The sequence below is a fragment of the Alexandromys fortis genome, unplaced genomic scaffold (assembly GCF_014885135.2).
Source record: "Alexandromys fortis isolate MF-2015 unplaced genomic scaffold, M_Fortis_MF-2015_v1.1 scaffold_21, whole genome shotgun sequence".
NCBI lineage: Eukaryota > Metazoa > Chordata > Mammalia > Rodentia > Cricetidae > Alexandromys > Alexandromys fortis.
The window spans coordinates 4,143,159-4,162,198 of record NW_026067905.1 but is presented as its reverse complement, the minus strand read 5'-3'; the positions used below and the strand labels follow the sequence as shown (position 1 = coordinate 4,162,198).

The 19,040-nt window shown below is 40.4% G+C and overlaps 1 protein-coding gene across 1 annotated transcript in view; it reads right to left on the bottom strand.

Annotated features, from left to right (window-relative positions):
- Positions 1-19,040, bottom strand: part of Plcz1 (phospholipase C zeta 1) — a 53,922-nt gene that overhangs the window by 25,084 nt on the left and 9,798 nt on the right. Inside the window, exons 3-6 of the mRNA XM_050135200.1 lie at positions 14,492-14,723; positions 9,487-9,688; positions 5,634-5,778; positions 2,977-3,126 (exon numbers count right to left, since the gene is read on the bottom strand). Coding sequence (XP_049991157.1) covers positions 2,977-3,126; positions 5,634-5,778; positions 9,487-9,688; positions 14,492-14,723 — 729 coding nt within the window. The remainder of the gene's footprint in view (positions 1-2,976; positions 3,127-5,633; positions 5,779-9,486; positions 9,689-14,491; positions 14,724-19,040) is intronic.

Genomic DNA, 19,040 nt, shown 5'->3' with positions numbered 1-19,040 from the left:
GGTATGCCAGGGACCTCATTGTGATTTAGAAGATTATTCATGCTTATTAGAAACCAGTGGGATCACAGTCCTGGCCATAATTTACCTTAAAAGAAGCCCATGGAGACTTACTATGAATGACCTTTTCTATATGCCACAAGTTGCTACTATGTGATAAGTATGAAATAGGTCAAAAAGTGCATGCATGTACATTGAAATGTTTGTCACATTGCTGAAGTTAAAAGGTTACAACTTCTGGCAGTAGATGCAATACTGTCATCCAATAATAAAAGCATCCAATGGGAGCAGGCCTATAAAAATGTCCATCAGCCTGTCTGACATCTAATATGGATTGCATTCCAAACGAATAAAGCTTCTTCAGTTGAAACCCATACGAGTATCAATGACTTAGTATGTCCAGTCCATTAAATCACAGATGTGACAAAATTTTACCTCCCTCAGAGAGGGTCAGTCACTCTGATGTCGAAGCCTTTGGATGCATTTCTCAACTATTTCCACCCTTTCCAAAAAATTCATTAATATACATGAGTGTCTGCTATATCACATACAATATTGAAATATATCTCGTGACATAAAGTCTCCCCCTAAGGAGACCTACATCTTCCTTCCTTCTCACAGCCTCACACCTTGAGTCTTCTCCTTTGTGACGCCTCTTCCATTATTCTCTAATATTGAATTTACCAAAATGTATTCTGTGCCCACGTGCCAAAGGCACTGTGAATGATGCTTGCTAAAGGAACACACCATAGCGGACAATGAGGACTACTGAGACCTCAAGAACAATGGCAATGGGTTTTTGATCCTACTGCACGTATTGGCTTTGTGGGAGCCTAGGCAGTTTGGATGCTCACCTTACTAGACCTTACTAGACCTGGATGGAGGTAGGTGGTCCTTGGACTTCCCACAGGGCAGGGAAGCCTGATTGCTCTTTGGGCTGACGAGGGAGGGGGACTTAATTGGGGGAGGGGGAGGGAAAGGGGAGGCGGTGGTGGGGAAGAGACAGAAATCTTTAATAAATAAAAAAAAAGAAGTCAAAATCTTAAATCATCTTTCACGACTCATGTGTCCATTCCCTGCATTCAATGCTTACTCACCATCTCTTATTTCCCCCTTTTGGGTCCCCACTGGACACCTGAATCATGAATGAGGATAGAAAGCTGACTGCTTTTCTAGTTTGAACTCTGTTGTGGATTTTTTTCCATTCTTTTTGGTGGCGGATAAATTCATCAAAATGTATTTTCTAGAGAACGTGTAAAATCCATGCGAGTCTCTACAGTTTCAGAATGGCTTGCCTAGCTGTAGAGCTCTATGAGCTTTGGGTTAATGTTTTAAGAAAGGCTTTTTAAATCTCATATTGTGGGGCTGAAATAAGGCTAAGTCACCATGTTCCCAGGTAATTATCTCTCACATTGAAGACTGAACACAGTGCAGAAAAGAGATTTTAATTACTCATTGATTTCTCAGAAACCCCCCTCCTTACTGTAGTGTGGAAGCCGAAACCTCAATGAAAGCCATGTGGTGGGACGCAAGAAAGAAGACATGCTAACAGAATACAACATTTAGAGAGAATTGCTCAAAAATTTTTCAGAATTGGATCATGGCTCTGAGTTGCATCTTTGGTGACTTCTGTCCAGCATTTTGCATGAATTCTTATAGCTTTTATCAACTGAGCTACTTAGTCTCCAAGCATTCTTCAGCAGTTAAGGAGTTAATATTTTTACACTCACCAATAAGTTTTTGTTATCTGTCTTAGTTCTATCACGTGAGCACATTCATTTCTCTAAATTCCTCACATCTTTAAATGATATGAGGGAAAATATTCAAATATCACCTAAATAATGCTATATTACCAAAACTGTAGACACATCAAAACTCAAATATTGATTGTTAGATAATGCTATTGAGGAACAAAAGAAAGTTCACCTATCGTTTTATGACATTTGGGGGTTATGGGTCAGACAAGGAAATCTAAGGAAAGTGACTAAGAGAGCGAGTCACGCTGCAGCCGTGGCTGAGGCAATGTTGGAACAGGAGGAGGCATTTTAAGGAAAGCAAAGAACAGAGAAGCCCTGGGTCTGTGTGCTGCTGAGATAGACCTAGTGGGATCCATCACTAGGGAGACCTCTGGTGACATGAGTGTGTTCTGACGTAGGTGAAGAGGAGACAGGCAGAGGGGAGTTCTGGGGGCTGACTTGGAGGCGGGAGTTTACTCCCTGTTTGTTGATATTCGGAGCATAGATTCTGTTTATAACCTGGACATCTCACCTCTTTCTTAACCTTTTGCCAATAAAATATATCAGATTCCTGAAGTTTTATATTAAAATGCCTTTATAGTTTGGACTCATGGGTGAAAGTAAAGAACATTGTCAGAAGTGGATTTTACTTCTATTTCTGCTTTGGTTCGTTTCCTGTTACTGTTCTAAAACACTTAACGGAGGAAGGGTTTATCTCAGCTCACAGGTCCACAGTACAATCCATCATAGCAGGGAAGGGACAGAAGCAGCAGAAAGTTGGGGGAGGGAGCAAGTCCTGTCGCATCCATAGTCAGGACAGAGAGCAGTGAATGCAGGCAGGCCAGTGCTGAGCTTTGTCAGTTAGACAGCCCAGATTCCCTTCAAGATGGGTATTCCCACGCTAGTCAATGCAAACAAGGCAATATCCCAGCAGATAGGCCCAGAGTTCAGCCTCAAGGTGGCTCTCGATTATGTCAAGTTGACAACTAGCAAAAGTCGCCGGTTTGTATGAAAGTACTGTTTCCATGGTCTCTTTCTTCACCAATGTAACTTAAACTTAACAGTACGTTCCTTAAGCAATGCATCGAGACCTCTCTCTGAAATCATCAAAACCCAGCCTCTGTGCTGGTCTCTAACCTACGCCAGAAGGTGACCACGATGTGTTCTTTGTTTTTTTTTTTTTTTGTTTTTATTCTTATGTTTCCTTCATCTGGACATCTCAAACCTCTGGACATCTCATTACCTCTGGAGATGGCAGTGTGTCTGGAAACTCATCAAGCATATCAGAGAGCAGGAAGTCTCCAAAGGTACTCTGCAGAATGTCAGCCATTACTTCCTGCTGGCTAGGGGAACAGTGGTTCTCCAAGGACAGCACCACCGGGTACTCAGATGACTGGAATATAAACCATTGCTATGGTTATGCATCCGAACTGTTACGCTGCCCTAATGCAATCCATCCAAACATCTTATCTCTAACATCTCCAATAGTCTTTGCAAAATCAGCATGCTTTAAACTGAAAATTATCATTGTATTTGGCAAAGTCGGGGCTTCTGTGTGAAGAGGAGTGCACTTGTTTGCCTTGGAAGCAGGAGCAAAGCCCGAATCACCCACAAGTGGGACTTTGTTTCAGTAAGTGATATCACGTCCACAGAAAGAAATGACATAGATCCATTACCAAGAAATTAAAAGAAATTAAAAACTTGAAGGCTTACGCCTCTAATCCCAGTTAATCAGGAGACTGGGGGGAAAGAACCCACTGTCAAGGCTAACCTGCGCTAAAGAGTCTGAGGACAGTCTTGGCAACCAAGTAAGACCCTGCCTTAAAATAAAAAGTAAAAAATAGCGGTGGGCATATAGCTCATTGGTAGAGCATTTGCCTAGCATGCACAAAACCCTGGCTTCAATTCTCAGTGCTCAACCCTGCCTCCAAAAGATCTGTGAAGCTGGATGCAATACCATAGAAACTGCTGTAATGTATTCAGGGGGGGGGGGGACTTGCCTAGAAGACCTTGCATTGTTGAAAAGTCCCCAAAGGTGCAGAAGGTATGCTTAATTAACAAGATAAAGGTTTCATTACAGCATTCTCATAGATGTGCTTCATTTTATCTATAATCATACATAGTATATTCTATTTACCATAAATGAGGTTTCTTTTTAAATTTCATTTTCAGTTAGGTCATTTTTTTACTAAAAAAATTATTAATTTTTACTATTTTTTATTCTATAAATCTACTGAATTCATTTGCTATCTCTCACAATTGCTTGTAGGATGTTTGGGGAGATCTATATAGTATATTCATTATCATTTCTCGTGAAAGTAGAGAAAATCTTATTCTTTCCTTCATAATTAATAATTATAATGTCTTTTATTCATCTATTTCTAATTTTTGCATTTATTCAGAGTGTATGTGCACACATACATGTATGTGCTTACCCTTACCATGGCACATGTGTGAAGGTCAGAGGACAGCTTGAAGAGTCTGTACTCTCCTTCCACCGTGTGGGTTCCAGAATCTAACTCAGTGTCTCAGGCTTGGTGGCCTGCACTTTTGCACCCTAAGCCATCTCACCAGTCCATCCCGTTATTTTTCTTGTCCAATTGCTCTTCTCTGTTCTTTTGAGCTTTGGAAAATGTAGATTTTTACATCCTTGTGAGGATTTTGAGTTTTAAGACTGTGTCTATTGCCTTGTAGAATCTAGTTATCCTTAACTAAGTGAGGGTTGTCATTCAAACATTTAGGAAGAGCATTTCAGGCAATTGTACAAATGGAGCATTATGTACAAAATAATACATAATTTGTTTTTAGATGCACCTGAAAAACAAACCAAGTGAACAAAGGATGGACAGCAGGGAAGCTCAGAGGTCATAGAAAACTGGTCACAGGGACCTGGTGAGTTAAGGGTGGAGTCCAGCTTTTGTTCAGAAAACCTTATGAACTGGGAATGATGCAGCTTACCTCTAGGTCACTCCGATGTACATGATGGGTGAGAAATATATATAACGCCATGATTTCTAGTTTATGTTTATAGATTAGGTAATATGTTCATAGGGGAACACTGAGTTTATTAAACGTGCCGGCTTCCTATTTTATGTACATGTTTATTAAGTAATTACTGAGGCAGATTTAGTTAGATCCTTTGATGGCACAACAGTTGCAACTCTGGCTCACTCTACAGACCTGACTGGTGTAGAACTCACAGAGATCCACCCGCCTCTGCCTCCTGATTAAAGGCGTACACTACCATGCCCAACTACAACTGGAAAGAGAACAAATCAGCTGTATTAAAATTTCCAAACAGACACTCTGAAGGTATGCAATTAGCCAGCTTGGAAAATGGAACCAACTATTGCTCAAAACTCCTTTAGAAGTTTTATGAGAGATTGCTGAAATCAGCCCAAGTCAGGTCAGACTTGTAAAAGGAGCTTCATTCCACGGAATTTAGATCTTTGCGTCTATAACCAATGAATTGGGTAGTCAATTTAAGCTGCAAAGTGTACTTTGGAACACTATTTGTTATACCAGTATATTTGTAAATAAAGTCAGCAATTGAGATGATGGATAGTTGACACATTTTATTTTTAGCTTAAAAGTAAAATATTTGGGCATGGGTAAAATGCTCATTACTGTCTAGATTGGTGCATCTCAAACTTTGGGTTTATGACACATAATGAAAATGAGTATATTTCTTAACATAACACAACATACACAAGACTAAACAGGAAGTCCCATGAACTCGCATTACCTTGCGCTTGGATAAACGTACCACTAACCACCACGTGGATTTTGATGCCTGTCACAGCTCACAATTTAAAGTGTTGCAGATTTAAAGGAAGGCCACGTTCTAAAGAATTGGGAAACAGTGGTCTCTAAATGAATACAGCAGAGATGTGCACATACCATGAAGGCGTACTTGTTTATTGCTTGGATGACAGTTTTGAAGAGAAGCTTGCTGGTGAGGGTGTAACCATGATACACAACAGGCTCATTCTCTGCCCCATCCCAGCAGTCAATTTCCAGACAGCGGCAGCCTTTCACAAGGGCACTAACAAATGTTAAGCGAAATAGTGTCATGTCCAGACCATGAACCATAAAAAGAATAAGATCAAATATTTAGACTTTTAAAACAAACATATAAGCCAACCTGTAATAGAGAAAAGTTTTGCACCTTAGAAAACTGCAAACTTATAAAGCAGAAACCCTCTCTTTGTGTCATACAAACAGACTGGTTCTCCCTAGTCAACCATGTCACTCTGTATTGATCTCTTTATGAAGCTTCTTTGTACAAGGGAAGATGTGATGGCCACCTGAAGTTATAGTTTTGAAGCCCTTTGCCCCCATCCCAAAAAGCCTTGCTGATGGTGTTCCTACTGTGTTGGTTTAGTCTTCTTTGCATTATAAAATACTAGAAATAATAAAATGCATTAGTCTGATTATTTTCATCACACTAAGTTTGGGGGAGTGAACAACAGGTGAGACAGGGAAGGAGAAAAGAGAAATCATGGCCACAGCAAATAAAAAGAGTGAGCTTGACATTCCAGGAATCATGCAGGATTGCCTGAACCCTATTCCAGCTACACAACAAGAAGCTGGCATAGCTGCTCATCTGTGTTGCTTTGACTCACAGTTTCTTTGGAGAAAATTTTGAGTGACTGTTTCAGGATGCACCAATTCCGCAGCTTTCTCCAAACTGAGGAAAATACAGTCCTATTTCTACTCAGATCTAAAACTAATTTGATTTTCTATCTATCAAATAAATCAGACTCTTGATCTACACATAAATTCTATCTTGGGTTTTGAAGCCGGTTGTATCCACTGGGTTGAAATGAATTTTCAGCCTTCTGACTCAGAGAGTGACTGGCACTTTAATAAACATATACCTGTATTTAAAGCGTGGCAACTGAATCAGGTTGCATTCAGATTTTTCACTGGGTTAAGAATGGTGAATGTGCACAAGGAGAGCTGTCGCTAAGGTCTTCAGGGACCGCATTGGGCAGTCATTTTATGTCAGTGAGATAGGCTAGGCTTTTAGCAGAGCTTACTATAATTTCTTGACTTAATTGCAAAGGTTGTTTTACTATGATGGGGAAACAGGTCAATAACAGACTGCTTTTCTAAGTTGTGCAAAGTCTTAGCTCAATCCTCAGGATTAAAAAAGATACATTTAGGGAGTCATTCAAATGTGCATAATAGCAATAGAATTTTTATTCTACATGTACACACAGTTGCTTAGAGCTAAATACATCTAGGTGGCCAATTCTCAGGTGGAGGGGTATTACATCCCACAAGATTTCTAGCATTGTCCACAGTAGGTTTTGGTGGCCACAACTTGGGGTGGTGATGAGATTTAAGCAGACATCTTGGGGGTACATAGAGGAATGTTGGTAAACACCCTGCCATGCACAGTATGGACCTCTCCCACCAAGGGTCATTTGATTCAAACATGAGTATGATAAAGGCTGGCCCAACGTTGTAATAGCCTGAAGAGGAAACTGTGGTCCCAGTATCAAATGCCTGTATCAATCAGTAGTCTTCCCAAACAGTACACCAGATTGTATGAGAAAGTATACCTTCCAGAACAAATATTTCTTTGGGACTAATACTTGTATTAGCCCCTTTCTGAGGAACTGAGTTGAGCAATACTTGAGAATGCAGTGAGCAGAGACTAAACAATTGTGATAACAAGTCAGTGCACTGCATTCAGGGAAACAATGAGACAGTATGTTCCCTGCGAAATAACAGACAAAAGATGAGAGGAAGCTGAGACCCAGGGCAGATGAGCCAAAGAGAATGGGTAGATTTTCTGTACCTTGGAGGCATCACCAAGACCACCTTTCCTGGACGTTTGTGGGTTTAGGGGACTGTGCAGTTTCGCAGTGCGTCCTTTGTACGGTTGTGTGGTGATGGACCATAAGGGTAAGCTGCAGAGCTCTTGAATGAGGAAACCTGTCTGGAGGACTCTGAGAAGGGAACTGGTTAACCACCACTAATGCTTGCAGATGCAACTAAGGCACCATCTAATTTTGGGAGCCTTAAAGTGGGATAAGTCTGTAGAATTATAAAAGAACACATTTCTTGGCTTCTAAATGTTTTACAAGTACTTAGACTTTTAAGTCAGAAAGAAACTGGAGCCGTTACTTGTACTGTTTCCTAATTCCCATGAAAGGAATTTGCCTTGCACACCTTTTAGGAGTCATCAAATTAAACTATGCTGTATTTTTCTTCCATAAAGAATATTCACTCTTTAGAGTTCTGCTGGACAGTAAACTTGAACTCTGCACCAGCACAAAGAACTGTCTAAGACTTGGTGTGGAAGAAATCCTTGAAAAAAGATTTGTCAACAATCCTTAGTCTTGCTGCTTCTCTTTACTCTCCCAATTTTAGCAAGAATTGAATCAACCTTCACAAAAACAGCACATTCTTACCAAGAAGGCTTTAAGTGGGCTGTGCTGTCCTGTGCTAGTCACTTTTTCCCTGGCACATGTGATCTGTTTGTTATCCACTCCTATTTCACACTGGTTCTTTTGTTGAGAATGAAGGGAGACCGTTTCTCATTCACAAAGGACACTCTGAGCAGCCATGTTATCTTCGGGTCACTATAATTCTTATAGATAGTCCTGTTCTCTTTTAGTCTCAACTGACAGAGGCCTTTTCAGTAGATACCCTAGCATGTGTACAAGACTTTGTGGCATGAAGCTACTACTTGTAGCTGTATTTCATCTTTTAATCTTTAAAATCTCCCTTAGATACTGCCTAGAACAAAAGTATAAAAACCAAAAAAAAATTATGGTTTTCATGTATGGGAAATTACATGTATGTGAACAGTATTTTTTTATTTGTAATTGAATTTTAACTGTAAATAAAAAGGCTTGGATTGGGGCTAGGGGATATAGCTTAGTTGGTAAGGTGCTCACTCACCTTGCACACGGGAGGGCCTGGATCCTATCTCCTTCACAATATCAACCATGCATGCCAGGCAACACTTAAAATCCCAGCACTTAAGGAGTGGAGGCCAGAGGACCAGAAGTTCAAGGTTATCCTCACCTCTATCATAAGTTCAAGGTCAGCCTCAAGGATGCTTGAGACTGTGTAGCAAAAAACAGCCCTCATATTTGGAGATCTTTTGGTGGATTAAAATGTTTATTATTAAATATGAAGCTACTGGTTTTCTATTTTAAAAATGAAGTAGAGATGTGTGAAGGTTGTTACCATCACATGATGAAGAGGGGCAGGAGAAGGGAGAGGAGGACCAGAAACTCACACACTGACTCTATAATACTGCTTTCATCATTTGATGAAAACAATGACATTTGGAAGGATGAGGTAATGCTTAGCTCCCAAAGGTGTTTTGAAGGAACAAGAGAAGAAATGCAACTAAACACAGACTCCGATTTTTTTTTTCACTTTGTTGGAACAATTTTTGGCATTCAGAATTTTGGCATTTCTTTATGTCTGGATTTGAACTTTATTTCCCTCTTCTAAAAAATTGAAATAGAATCAAAATATCTAACATACGGTAATAACTAGAATTATCTACTGAATTCTAAAATGATAAGATTTTTGAGCTTTTATTTTTAAATATTTACACAGGGTACCTGAGTTTACTTACCTCTGGTGGCTCACTCCAGCTCCTTGGAGAGCCAGCATTCCCGTTTAGCCTTTGCAGACACTCATAGGCACAGAATCATACACAAACACACATAAACTTCATTAAAAATGACAATAAACTTTTTGAAAGAATCAAAATAAGTACCTTACATATCCCCAAATGTCACTTGGTCCCAGTAATTGATCAGATACCAAATACGTGTTGTGAGAAGATGAAATAAAATAATCTTTTAATGGCTGATTCATATCTTGGTACACTGTTTTACACTTGTCTTTAAATAGCAGACATTCTGGTGAAAACATGTATCTTGCAAAACCTTCCAATGACATCTGTCCTTCATTCTTCACTATAAAAATAAGTAAAAAAAAAGATATAGATATACCATTAATAACTTACAACTTTTATAGCTCATTTATAAATCTAATGGCAGAGCGCATTTATAAAATAGATATTTAAAATTAATATTAATCTATTTCTAAATATTTCTTGGGAAATAAATTCTTTTTATCTATACTATGTATGTGTCTTTGATTGTATAGACACCTCATATATGCAGATGCCTGCAGAGGCAGAAGAGGGCACTGGATCCCTTGGAACTGTAGTTACAAATGGTTGTGAGCTAATATGTAGGTGCTGGGAATCAAACTCGGGTCCTCTGGAAGAGCAGTAGGTGCTCTTAACCGCTGAACCATCTCTTCAGCCTTGAGGAACAAATTTTTCTAGTTCCTTTAGTGTTACCATATCAACAGCCAAGCATGTATTATATTATTACCTTTGATTTTCGCTTGATCTTGTAAATATATGCAAGTATGTCTGTTATAGATTAATGAACTTCTGTGTTTGGATAGCTGTTCAAAAGCAGACCATTGTGATACCCAGAAACAATCCCCGTTAACTCTCCAGTCACTGCCCAACTCAATGCATGGAGACATAAAAAGTTAGCTTTCTTTCTTGGACTTTGTATGGATGGATTCACACGGTGTACTTTTTGTTATTTTGCATTGTCTTTAAGATTTTTAAAATTTTAATTTATGTGCATATACATGTGTCTAAGAGTGTGTCTGTGTACATGAGTATATGCTTTTTTATTCGTGTGTGTGTGTGTGTGCCTACATATATGTAGGTGCCTGTGGATGCCAAAAGAGGGAGTGAGGTCCTCTGTAACTGGAGTTAAAGGCAGTGTGGGTGCTGGAACTGAATGCCTGTCCTCTGCAAGAGCAGCAACTGCTTTAAACCACTGAGCCTTCTGTCCAGGCCAGTACGTGGTTGTCTGTGACTGTCTTCTTTGCATGATTGTTTACTTTCTTTGGGAGGTTTATTCCTGTGGTTACAGTCACACATGGTCATTTTCACTGCTTCCTGTGGAATTCTACTGTGCGATGAGCTAGGCTTCACTCACGCTTTCCATCCTTCATTAGTGTGTGATTTCCCAGGAGGAGCTGTCCCAAAAAGTTCTCCTGTAAACCACTAGTCCATGTCCTGGTGTGTGGACATGCATTTCTGCTCTGTGCAGAACCAGACTGCAACCACCTACAGCTAATTATCTCTCAACTTTTTCCTCACTGTAATGTGCACTGAAATCATAAGCCTGGACTCTTGATCCAGAAAGTCAGGCATTGACTGTATTTGCTTGTTATGTGATCTGGAGGATGCTGGTTAGGCTGTTAAGTAGCTAGCTGAAAAGCTACCCCATGTAGAGGTTTTAGTTCTACAAATGCCCATTGCTAGTGTGTCTGTTGATTTCTGTTCAGGTCCAAAGGGAAGTGGCAATACACATCTACTTTAGATGAGAGTTGGGCCTTTCTCCTCAGAGCCTGGGCCTTTCTCCTTAGAGCCTGGGCCATTCACTTTAGAGCCTGGGCCATTCACTTTAGAGCCTAGGCCGTTCACTTTAGAGCCTAGGCCGTTCACGTTAGAGCCTAGGTTATTCACCTTAGAGAATGGGCTTACACTTCAGAGCCTACGCCTTGACTTAGAGCCTGGGTCATTCACTTTGACTACTCCTTTTACTTTATTTTTTTTTTCAATAAACCAGATAGATTTTAATTGTATCCAAGGTTGTACTCTCTTTCACATTCTCCAATTGACTCTGAGGACTGTGAACTCTGCAATGGAATTCACCCAACCTTGTAAAGATTTCTGAATGTGTTGATAAAGGCGACCTGGAAAGGTCTTTCCCCAGATTTAGCATGCAGACATTATTTTACTTGTGTTCTAGGAGAATCATGGACATAGAAGTGCTGAACAATTTTCTCAAATACCATAATTTGAAACACTTATCAAGTGTGCATAAGCCTGGGGCTTCTTGGTCGTAGAAACCAAGTGAATTTCTAGGAATTAGTTCTGAAGAATACAAAATTCAGACAAAAAGAATGGTGTGCTCACATACCAGCATTAGCACTGTTAACAAAAGCAGAACAAATAGTGGGAAGGAAGAAAATGGAAGCTCAAACTTTGAACATTGCCAAGCGGCCGTTAAAAATGTGTATCTTAAGAACACATAGTGATATAAGTCAGGCAAAGTGAACGACAGAATGGAAGTCAAAAGACAGCTTCAAAACACTGTCCCTAAAAGAAAAGCAAACCAAAAAGAAAATCCTACTGCTCCTATTTTAGCCAAAATATAAAAATCTAGAAGAAAACACATAAAATTTTGTAGACATATAAACTGCTTCAAAGCCATATAAATTCAAGAATATGGGGATGCTTCAGAACAAAAGCATCATGCACCATAACAATAACAGTTTGTATTAATTTATTCATGGAATTTGGCTTGTATTCCTTTTGAGCTACTGAATAATTAAATAAATGTATTTAATAATAGAATAGAAAATATGGGACTAAGGAGATGGCTCAGTTGGTAAAGTGTTTGCTGTTCAAGCATCAAGACCTGAGTTCAAACTCCAACATTCATGTTAGAAATAAAAGACATGTCTTTAGTCCCAGAACTGTGGAGGCAAAGACTTGAAGATGCCTGGGGCATGGTGGTCACAGCCCAGGCAAATTCATGGCCTCCAAAGCAATTGAGGAAGACACCCAAAATCAACCTCGCACACATGAACACATACACGTGGGAAGAAACAGGAAACAAAATCACTTTGTGTTACTTAAAACCACAAGATGGAGAGTTCACAAAATGGCTTAGTAGGCAAATTACTTGATGGGCAAGCTTGGGTTCTATACCTGGAGCCCACCATAAAAGGAGAAAACCAACACTGAAAGCTGTCTTCCTCCACACATGCTCTCTCTCTCTCTATCTCTCTCTCTCTCTCTCTCTCTCTCTCTCTCTCTCTCTCTCTCTCACACACACACACACACACACACACACACACACCAATTAAATATTTTGCAAATACTTTCTAAAGCTATCAGATTGTGATGACAATTGATCTCAAGGATTTTGAGACACATGACAGGCTGATATGAGATGAGATCAGGGAGCTCAGCATCACTGAGGACGATAAGAGCATACATAACATTGGCTTTAAAGACTAAATTGATCAGTAATTATATTGATAATGTAGACATCTTAACTTCATATGACAGTGTCTATGATGGGTAGATGTTCAAAAGATGGAAGGCAGAAAAATGTAATATCCAAGTGAAAATGAAGACACAACTCCACGGTGACAGTGTCGATCACGATCCTTTCGTATATTTAATTTGCCACCCAGAGATAAGCACGCCAGTGAGACTGTTTTTATGACACTAAGTCACTAAGTCAATGCTTCCGAAAGAGCTCATCTGCAAATGACTGTTTCCGAACAACAGCTACATAAAGAGCTGTAGCCAGACCATCCATCACCTCACAGCATCCTTAGGGAGAGCTTGCTATCAAAGGAAGAAAAGGTCAGCCGAACTTTCCAGCTAGTGTTGGTAACACAGCTGTTAGCTGCTTTACCTACCGGTGCAAGCTCTTTATGTTTTTGCAAAGCCAACAAAGGTCAACAGTGTTCGAGCCAAGCTGTGACTAGCCCTACACGTCATCATGTCAGCAAAGCGTACATGGTCTTCTCAATATGCATGATGCCGTCCTGCAGCTCCAGCCCTAATTCTGGCCTCCAAGGTACTCTGTGATTTACCCATTACCTCCTCCTCGCGCCTTAACTCCTAAGCACCCTCATCAGGAAACAGTCTCCTTGAAGTAAGATCCGGTTTACACAGGGACCCTCAACAGGTCAAAATGCAAAGTCTGAGATTGTGGCACTGCTCAGCCCTAAAGGGCATTTCTATGTCAGACTGATATGTAGTAACCACACTGCCACACCCCCCATTCCTCTGACACACACTCTCTTTGTGACACACTGCCGTGCCACAAGTGAAGCAACAGGGAAAGTCATGGGCTGAGACCTCTAAAAACTTGGCACAACGTCAGTCTTTTCTTGTTATAAGCTGATCATCTCGGGGGTGAGGTGAAGTGAAGGAAAGCCAGAATGTCTGTATACAACAGAGTTGATGAAAAGGGAGGCCATGATTTTGTACATCTCTTTTTATTTAATTCTCACACACCAATTTCGCATGCCCAGAGTTTCTTCTTAAGCATACTCAAAGAGCACAATGCATAAAATGGCAGGCTGATTATAATTGTTTTGTTTAAATAAAGCAAAATATACACAAGATATCATCGTATCCACAAGATTAAGACACTTTTAAAATATGTGTGTTTCTGTGTGCATATTACTTTAAAGTGTGTATGTGTGTGCATGTTTGTGCACATGTGTATGTGTGTGTGCACTCATGTCATGGTGCAAACGTGGAAGTTCAAGACCACCTTGCAGAAGTTCATTCTCTCCTTCCACTACGGAGGTTCTGGGATCAAGCACAGGCCATCAGGCTTGAAAGCACATATCTTTAACAGCTGAGACACTTTTCTTTATAGGCACAAGTAATAGAGCTGTTGTCTTGCTTTAACAGTAATGGAGCTAAACACTTCAGAAGGGAATCTAGTCAACAGAGTGGGGATGGGTATCATTGTTGTACATTATAACTTCAGAAAAATATATATGTATACCTCCTATGAAATACAAAGACAAAATTTCTACTTTCTAGAAGCTCATCCACCCCCAATATTTTAATTTGACGATCACAATTTACAAGAGCACTTTACGTATGAATATGCCGTTAGGTTTTAACTGGAAACAGAACTTACTTTCATCGATAGGCTCATACTTTTTGATGATCTCTGTTGAAGCAGAGTAATTTATCTCCAGTTCATACTGCTCTTGGGTTAAAAACTCAGTCAGATTGTTTTCTGAAAGAATCTTCCGGTTTTCAGAATACGTGTTGAAAATCTCAATAATTTCTTCTCTGTGGGCAATACTCCGATAAATGGCTCTAAATTCTTCTATGGTGATTTTCCCTTGTTTCTGTCTGTCATTTTCCTACTAAAAAAAGGGACTGGTGGGCTCACCGTGGAAAAATCAAAGATACAAAGTAAACATACACATATTCATATATTGTATGCTAATCCATAAAACTTAAAACATGTTGGATCCTAATTGAAGATAAAATGCATCACCCTGTGGGGAGCAATGCCCAAGTCAGGAAAAGGTTAGTTGCTGGTCAAGTCAGAGGAAGAAGAACTGAGCGCAGATAAGAATTTCAAGGTGTTTTTCAATTACATATTTCCTTTGTGTACTCCATTCCCCTTAAATTCCTTTCTAAGGCCAGGCCAGGCCAGGCCAGGCCAGGTCGTGTTCGTGCGCTACCAATTCATAGTCTGGACCATAAATGTCGGATACAGTCAAGATCATGGTAGACTGTTAGAGGCTGCGGTCATTAAGAAGCACCTTGAAAAGAAGTCTCAACAGTTATAAGATTTGGTACGAGGACATAGGTTGGGCTCAAGTTTTTTTTTTTTTAAATGTAATTTTTTTATTGAAAAAAAAAGATTTCCGCCTCCTCCCCGCCTCCCATTTCCCTCCCCGTCTCCCTTTTCCCCCCTCCTCCCTCTCCTCTCCCCCTCCCCCCCACTCCTCTCCACCTCCCTCTCCAGTCTGAGGGGCAGTCAGGGTTCCCTGCCCTGTGGAAAGTCCAAAGTCCTCCCCGCTCCATCTTGGTCTAGGAAGGTGGACATCCAAACTGGCTAGGCTCCCACAAAGCCAGAACATGAAGTAGGATCAAAACAAAAGCACCAGGAGGTCCTGAACCAAAGCAGGAAAAGCAAAAAAAAAAAAAAAAAAAAAACAAAGTTAGAGATTCAGCTCAGCTTGAGGGTGTTTGCAGACCATCTATGAGGCTACGAATTTGATTCCCAGGACCACATCAATCTGATGTAAGGTGCTGCTCATAAAGGCAGCACTGGCCTGTGAGAGCAGCAGGGTCAGAAGTTCAAGGTCATCCCCTGCTACAGAGCAAGTTCAAAGCCAAGCTAGGTGACTTGAGACTCTGCCTGAAAATAGTAATTAAAAATTTTAAAAATAAATTTAAAAATAGAAGTGGTGCAATTATTTATTGGCTGTTCGAAGACATGGAAAATGGCAGAAAATGCGATTCAAGTAGGAAATAGTGAATACACGATGAAAAACAGTCATCCGTGAAAGAGTTCAGAAGGACAACTTTGCAGAGATTGTAATCACAGTAACAGAAGTATCATGCTGCAAACAAACAGAGATCCACTGGGCCACAGAAAATTCACCTGAGGAGTTACGATTCTGAAGAGGGCTTAGAAAGCATACTGACTCTCTCATCACAGTGTAAACACCTGGACACAAGGAAGCCCCAGCCTGGCGGGCCATCGGGTTGAGGTAAAATGTTTACAGAAATGACATTGTTTTTCAACCCCCAGAGTGTGGTGGTAGTTTGGAGACAGGAATTAAAGTCTCTGAGCCTCTCATTTTTATCTGAGAAAGAGGAAAAGATAGTCCTACCTATGCCATCAGCCTGCTGTGGGAATAGGTAATACACCCCAGATGGTGGAACTGAATAGGGGGTACTTGTCACATACTAGCTATGTCTGTTCCCTCACGTCCTTTAGGCAAGCTGTGTCTCATCTTTTGAAGCTTCTCCTGTGAAGTACACAGCATCGTAGAACCCCGGGGGTACAACAGGAGACAGGCACACTGGAAATCACCTCTTCATCTCACTGGGAAGAGTTCAGGGGTGATTATCAGAGAATTTGCCACAAAAGGGTCGAAGAAGCCATCTGAGCTGGGACTCAGACACGAAGGGCATCCCGTCAGTTCAGAGAGCAGTGCTGCCCCACACAAGTAGCAGCTTGGAGAGGCAGGGGAAAGGAGAGGGGACCAGCTCTGGAGCAGAACCACTCTCTGTGCTTAGACCCTGGGTCTCAAAAGTACTGGAAACAAGAACCGCACCTTAAAATTAAACAAGCTCAAAATTACACATTTTGTCACTGAGTAAACTACCAGAACACCAATATCGGTTTTAAGTTCTGGAATTTGAGGTTCTTAAGCAGTGGCTATTGTAGAATTCAAATAATTTTTTTGTTGCTCCATCCCACTCAATTATTCATTAAAAATCTTAATTGAAAACCAGTAAAATTCAAAGTGGGCCTGTAACTCAGAAAAGTTCTTGTTATGCTTGATTATATAAATCAAAACTCCTCCACCTCCTGCATAGCAACATGAAATAGAATGTGCGTTACCTGCTGAGTAAACACAAGTTTTGTTACATTCAACCAAAACACAAACGTGCTCATCTTGAAAGTTCTCTGCTGACTTTTTTTAAGTGTGTGTTTTTGGAATAAATGAAAGCTGCCTTTTGGTACAATAAAAAGCGGAAAGGAAAACCAAACAAAACCTCACAAATCCACATAATTGTTTCAATTGATCAATACCAAAAGATAATGGTGGGCCACAAATTAACCTAAAAAAATCAAAAATAAAAGCTCCAAAAGATAAGGATTATACCATTGACTGAGGGGCAGCTCTAATAAATGGGGGAAATGAAAGGAGAAGCAGTTTGTTAGCAACAATTAGGGAAAAACAGAAGACATGAGCAAAAAGGTTTAAGCCTGATGCCAAGACACAGAACAACTAGAACTTTGGATACTGCTGTGTTGAAAGCTGCGTAAACACTGTCTCCAGTCCTGTCAATGTACAAGACTCATCCTGAAATCATACAGACTTGAGTTGGATGAACACATTCCATTGCACAAATTAATCATACATATGCACAGAAAAATCCCCTAAAATGAAAATCTGGTCATTTCACCCATCTCCTAAATGATCTCTGTTTCCCTTGTCTTCAAGACACCTGACATGTACAGCTATGTGTTGTCATTGGTCCCTAAAGATGGCAGCGGCAGCCTCTGCTGTGTCATCTGTGTGCCTCACACAGCCGGTGTCCTGAGTTGGTCACTGTTTACACAGCGTAGGCACTATGCCAGCCCCGTGTGGTAGAAGCTGTTCTCCTAGTGTGTGATGCCGTCCTTTGTCTTATTAACCTGCTAGCTAATCTGTGCAACACTGTAGAAATCATTGCTATGTTCCATATCTCTTCCCGGGGTTGCATTAGGCATCCATCTTCTAGATTTGCCTCCGTCAATGAGTTTGTTTCTTACTTTCTTGTTATCTTAAAGAGTACTTCCCTGAGAGTATTCAGAATTATCGTTCATGTAAAAGTTTTAGATTTACCAAGAATTTCTCTGAATTAAAAATATTTTAGTACATTTATTTGTGTGTGCATATGGGGACATATATGCCACTGCATCCATGTGGAAATCAAAAGACAACCTCCAAGAGAGGGCTCTTATCCTCCACCTCGTGGGTCCTGAGATTAGATTATCAGTCTCGGCAGCAAGCTCCCTTTTCCAATGAGCCGTCCCACAGGCCGTCTATCACCAGACAGACTCATTACAAAGTGGGAAAAATAAAATCTTGAGCAGCTAACTGGCGAATTGAGCATCTCACACATAAAGTTCTCATACAGAAGTGCCTATAAACCTTGTTACAATGGATCAAGTAACAAGTGAAGAGATATAAAGGATTCTTCTGTTGTCTACTAGAGAGTGCAGCAGAAGAGAATGTGTACAAAGGAAAAGCAAGGTCAGAAGGCAGAATTAGAAAGTCAGCTGAACAGGATGAAAGTGGTTGTGGTTTGCAGGTGGAGGTGGTAGAGGAGTGGGCTATCTATCTCACTTCTAACTTCTAGTCAATTCTATACTGCTACCATATTATTTATCAAGAAATACTTGACACTTTTCTAGCCAAAAACTTTATGAATATCCATTGTCTACCAAAGGAAATTTAAATTCTGAGGTGTACCCTTTCAGAACTCCACTATCAAGTCAGGTGTGCTGACTCATGCCTATAATCTTAGCATTTGGGATGAAGACACAGGCAGATCAAGAGTTCAAGGTCATCCTCAGCTGCACAAAGAGTCTGAGGCTTCTGTGAACCACATGAAACTGTTGAAAATTAGAACAGGAGAGAAGGGAAGAAGGAAATGAAAGTTTGGAAAGAAAGAGGAAGCCAGGTGGTGGTGGTGCATGCCTTTAAACCCAGCACTTCTCGGGAGGCAGAGGCAGGTGGATCTCTGTGAGTTCAATACCAGCCTGGTCTACAAAGTGAGTTCCAGGAGAGCCAGTGCTGTTACACAGAGAAACCATGTCTCAAAAAACAAGAAGAAGAAGAGGAGGAAGAAGAAGAAGAAGAAGAAGAAGAAGAAGAAGAGGAAGAGGAAGAGGAAGAGGAAGAGGAAGAGGAAGAGGAAGAGGAAGAGGAAGAGGAAGAAGA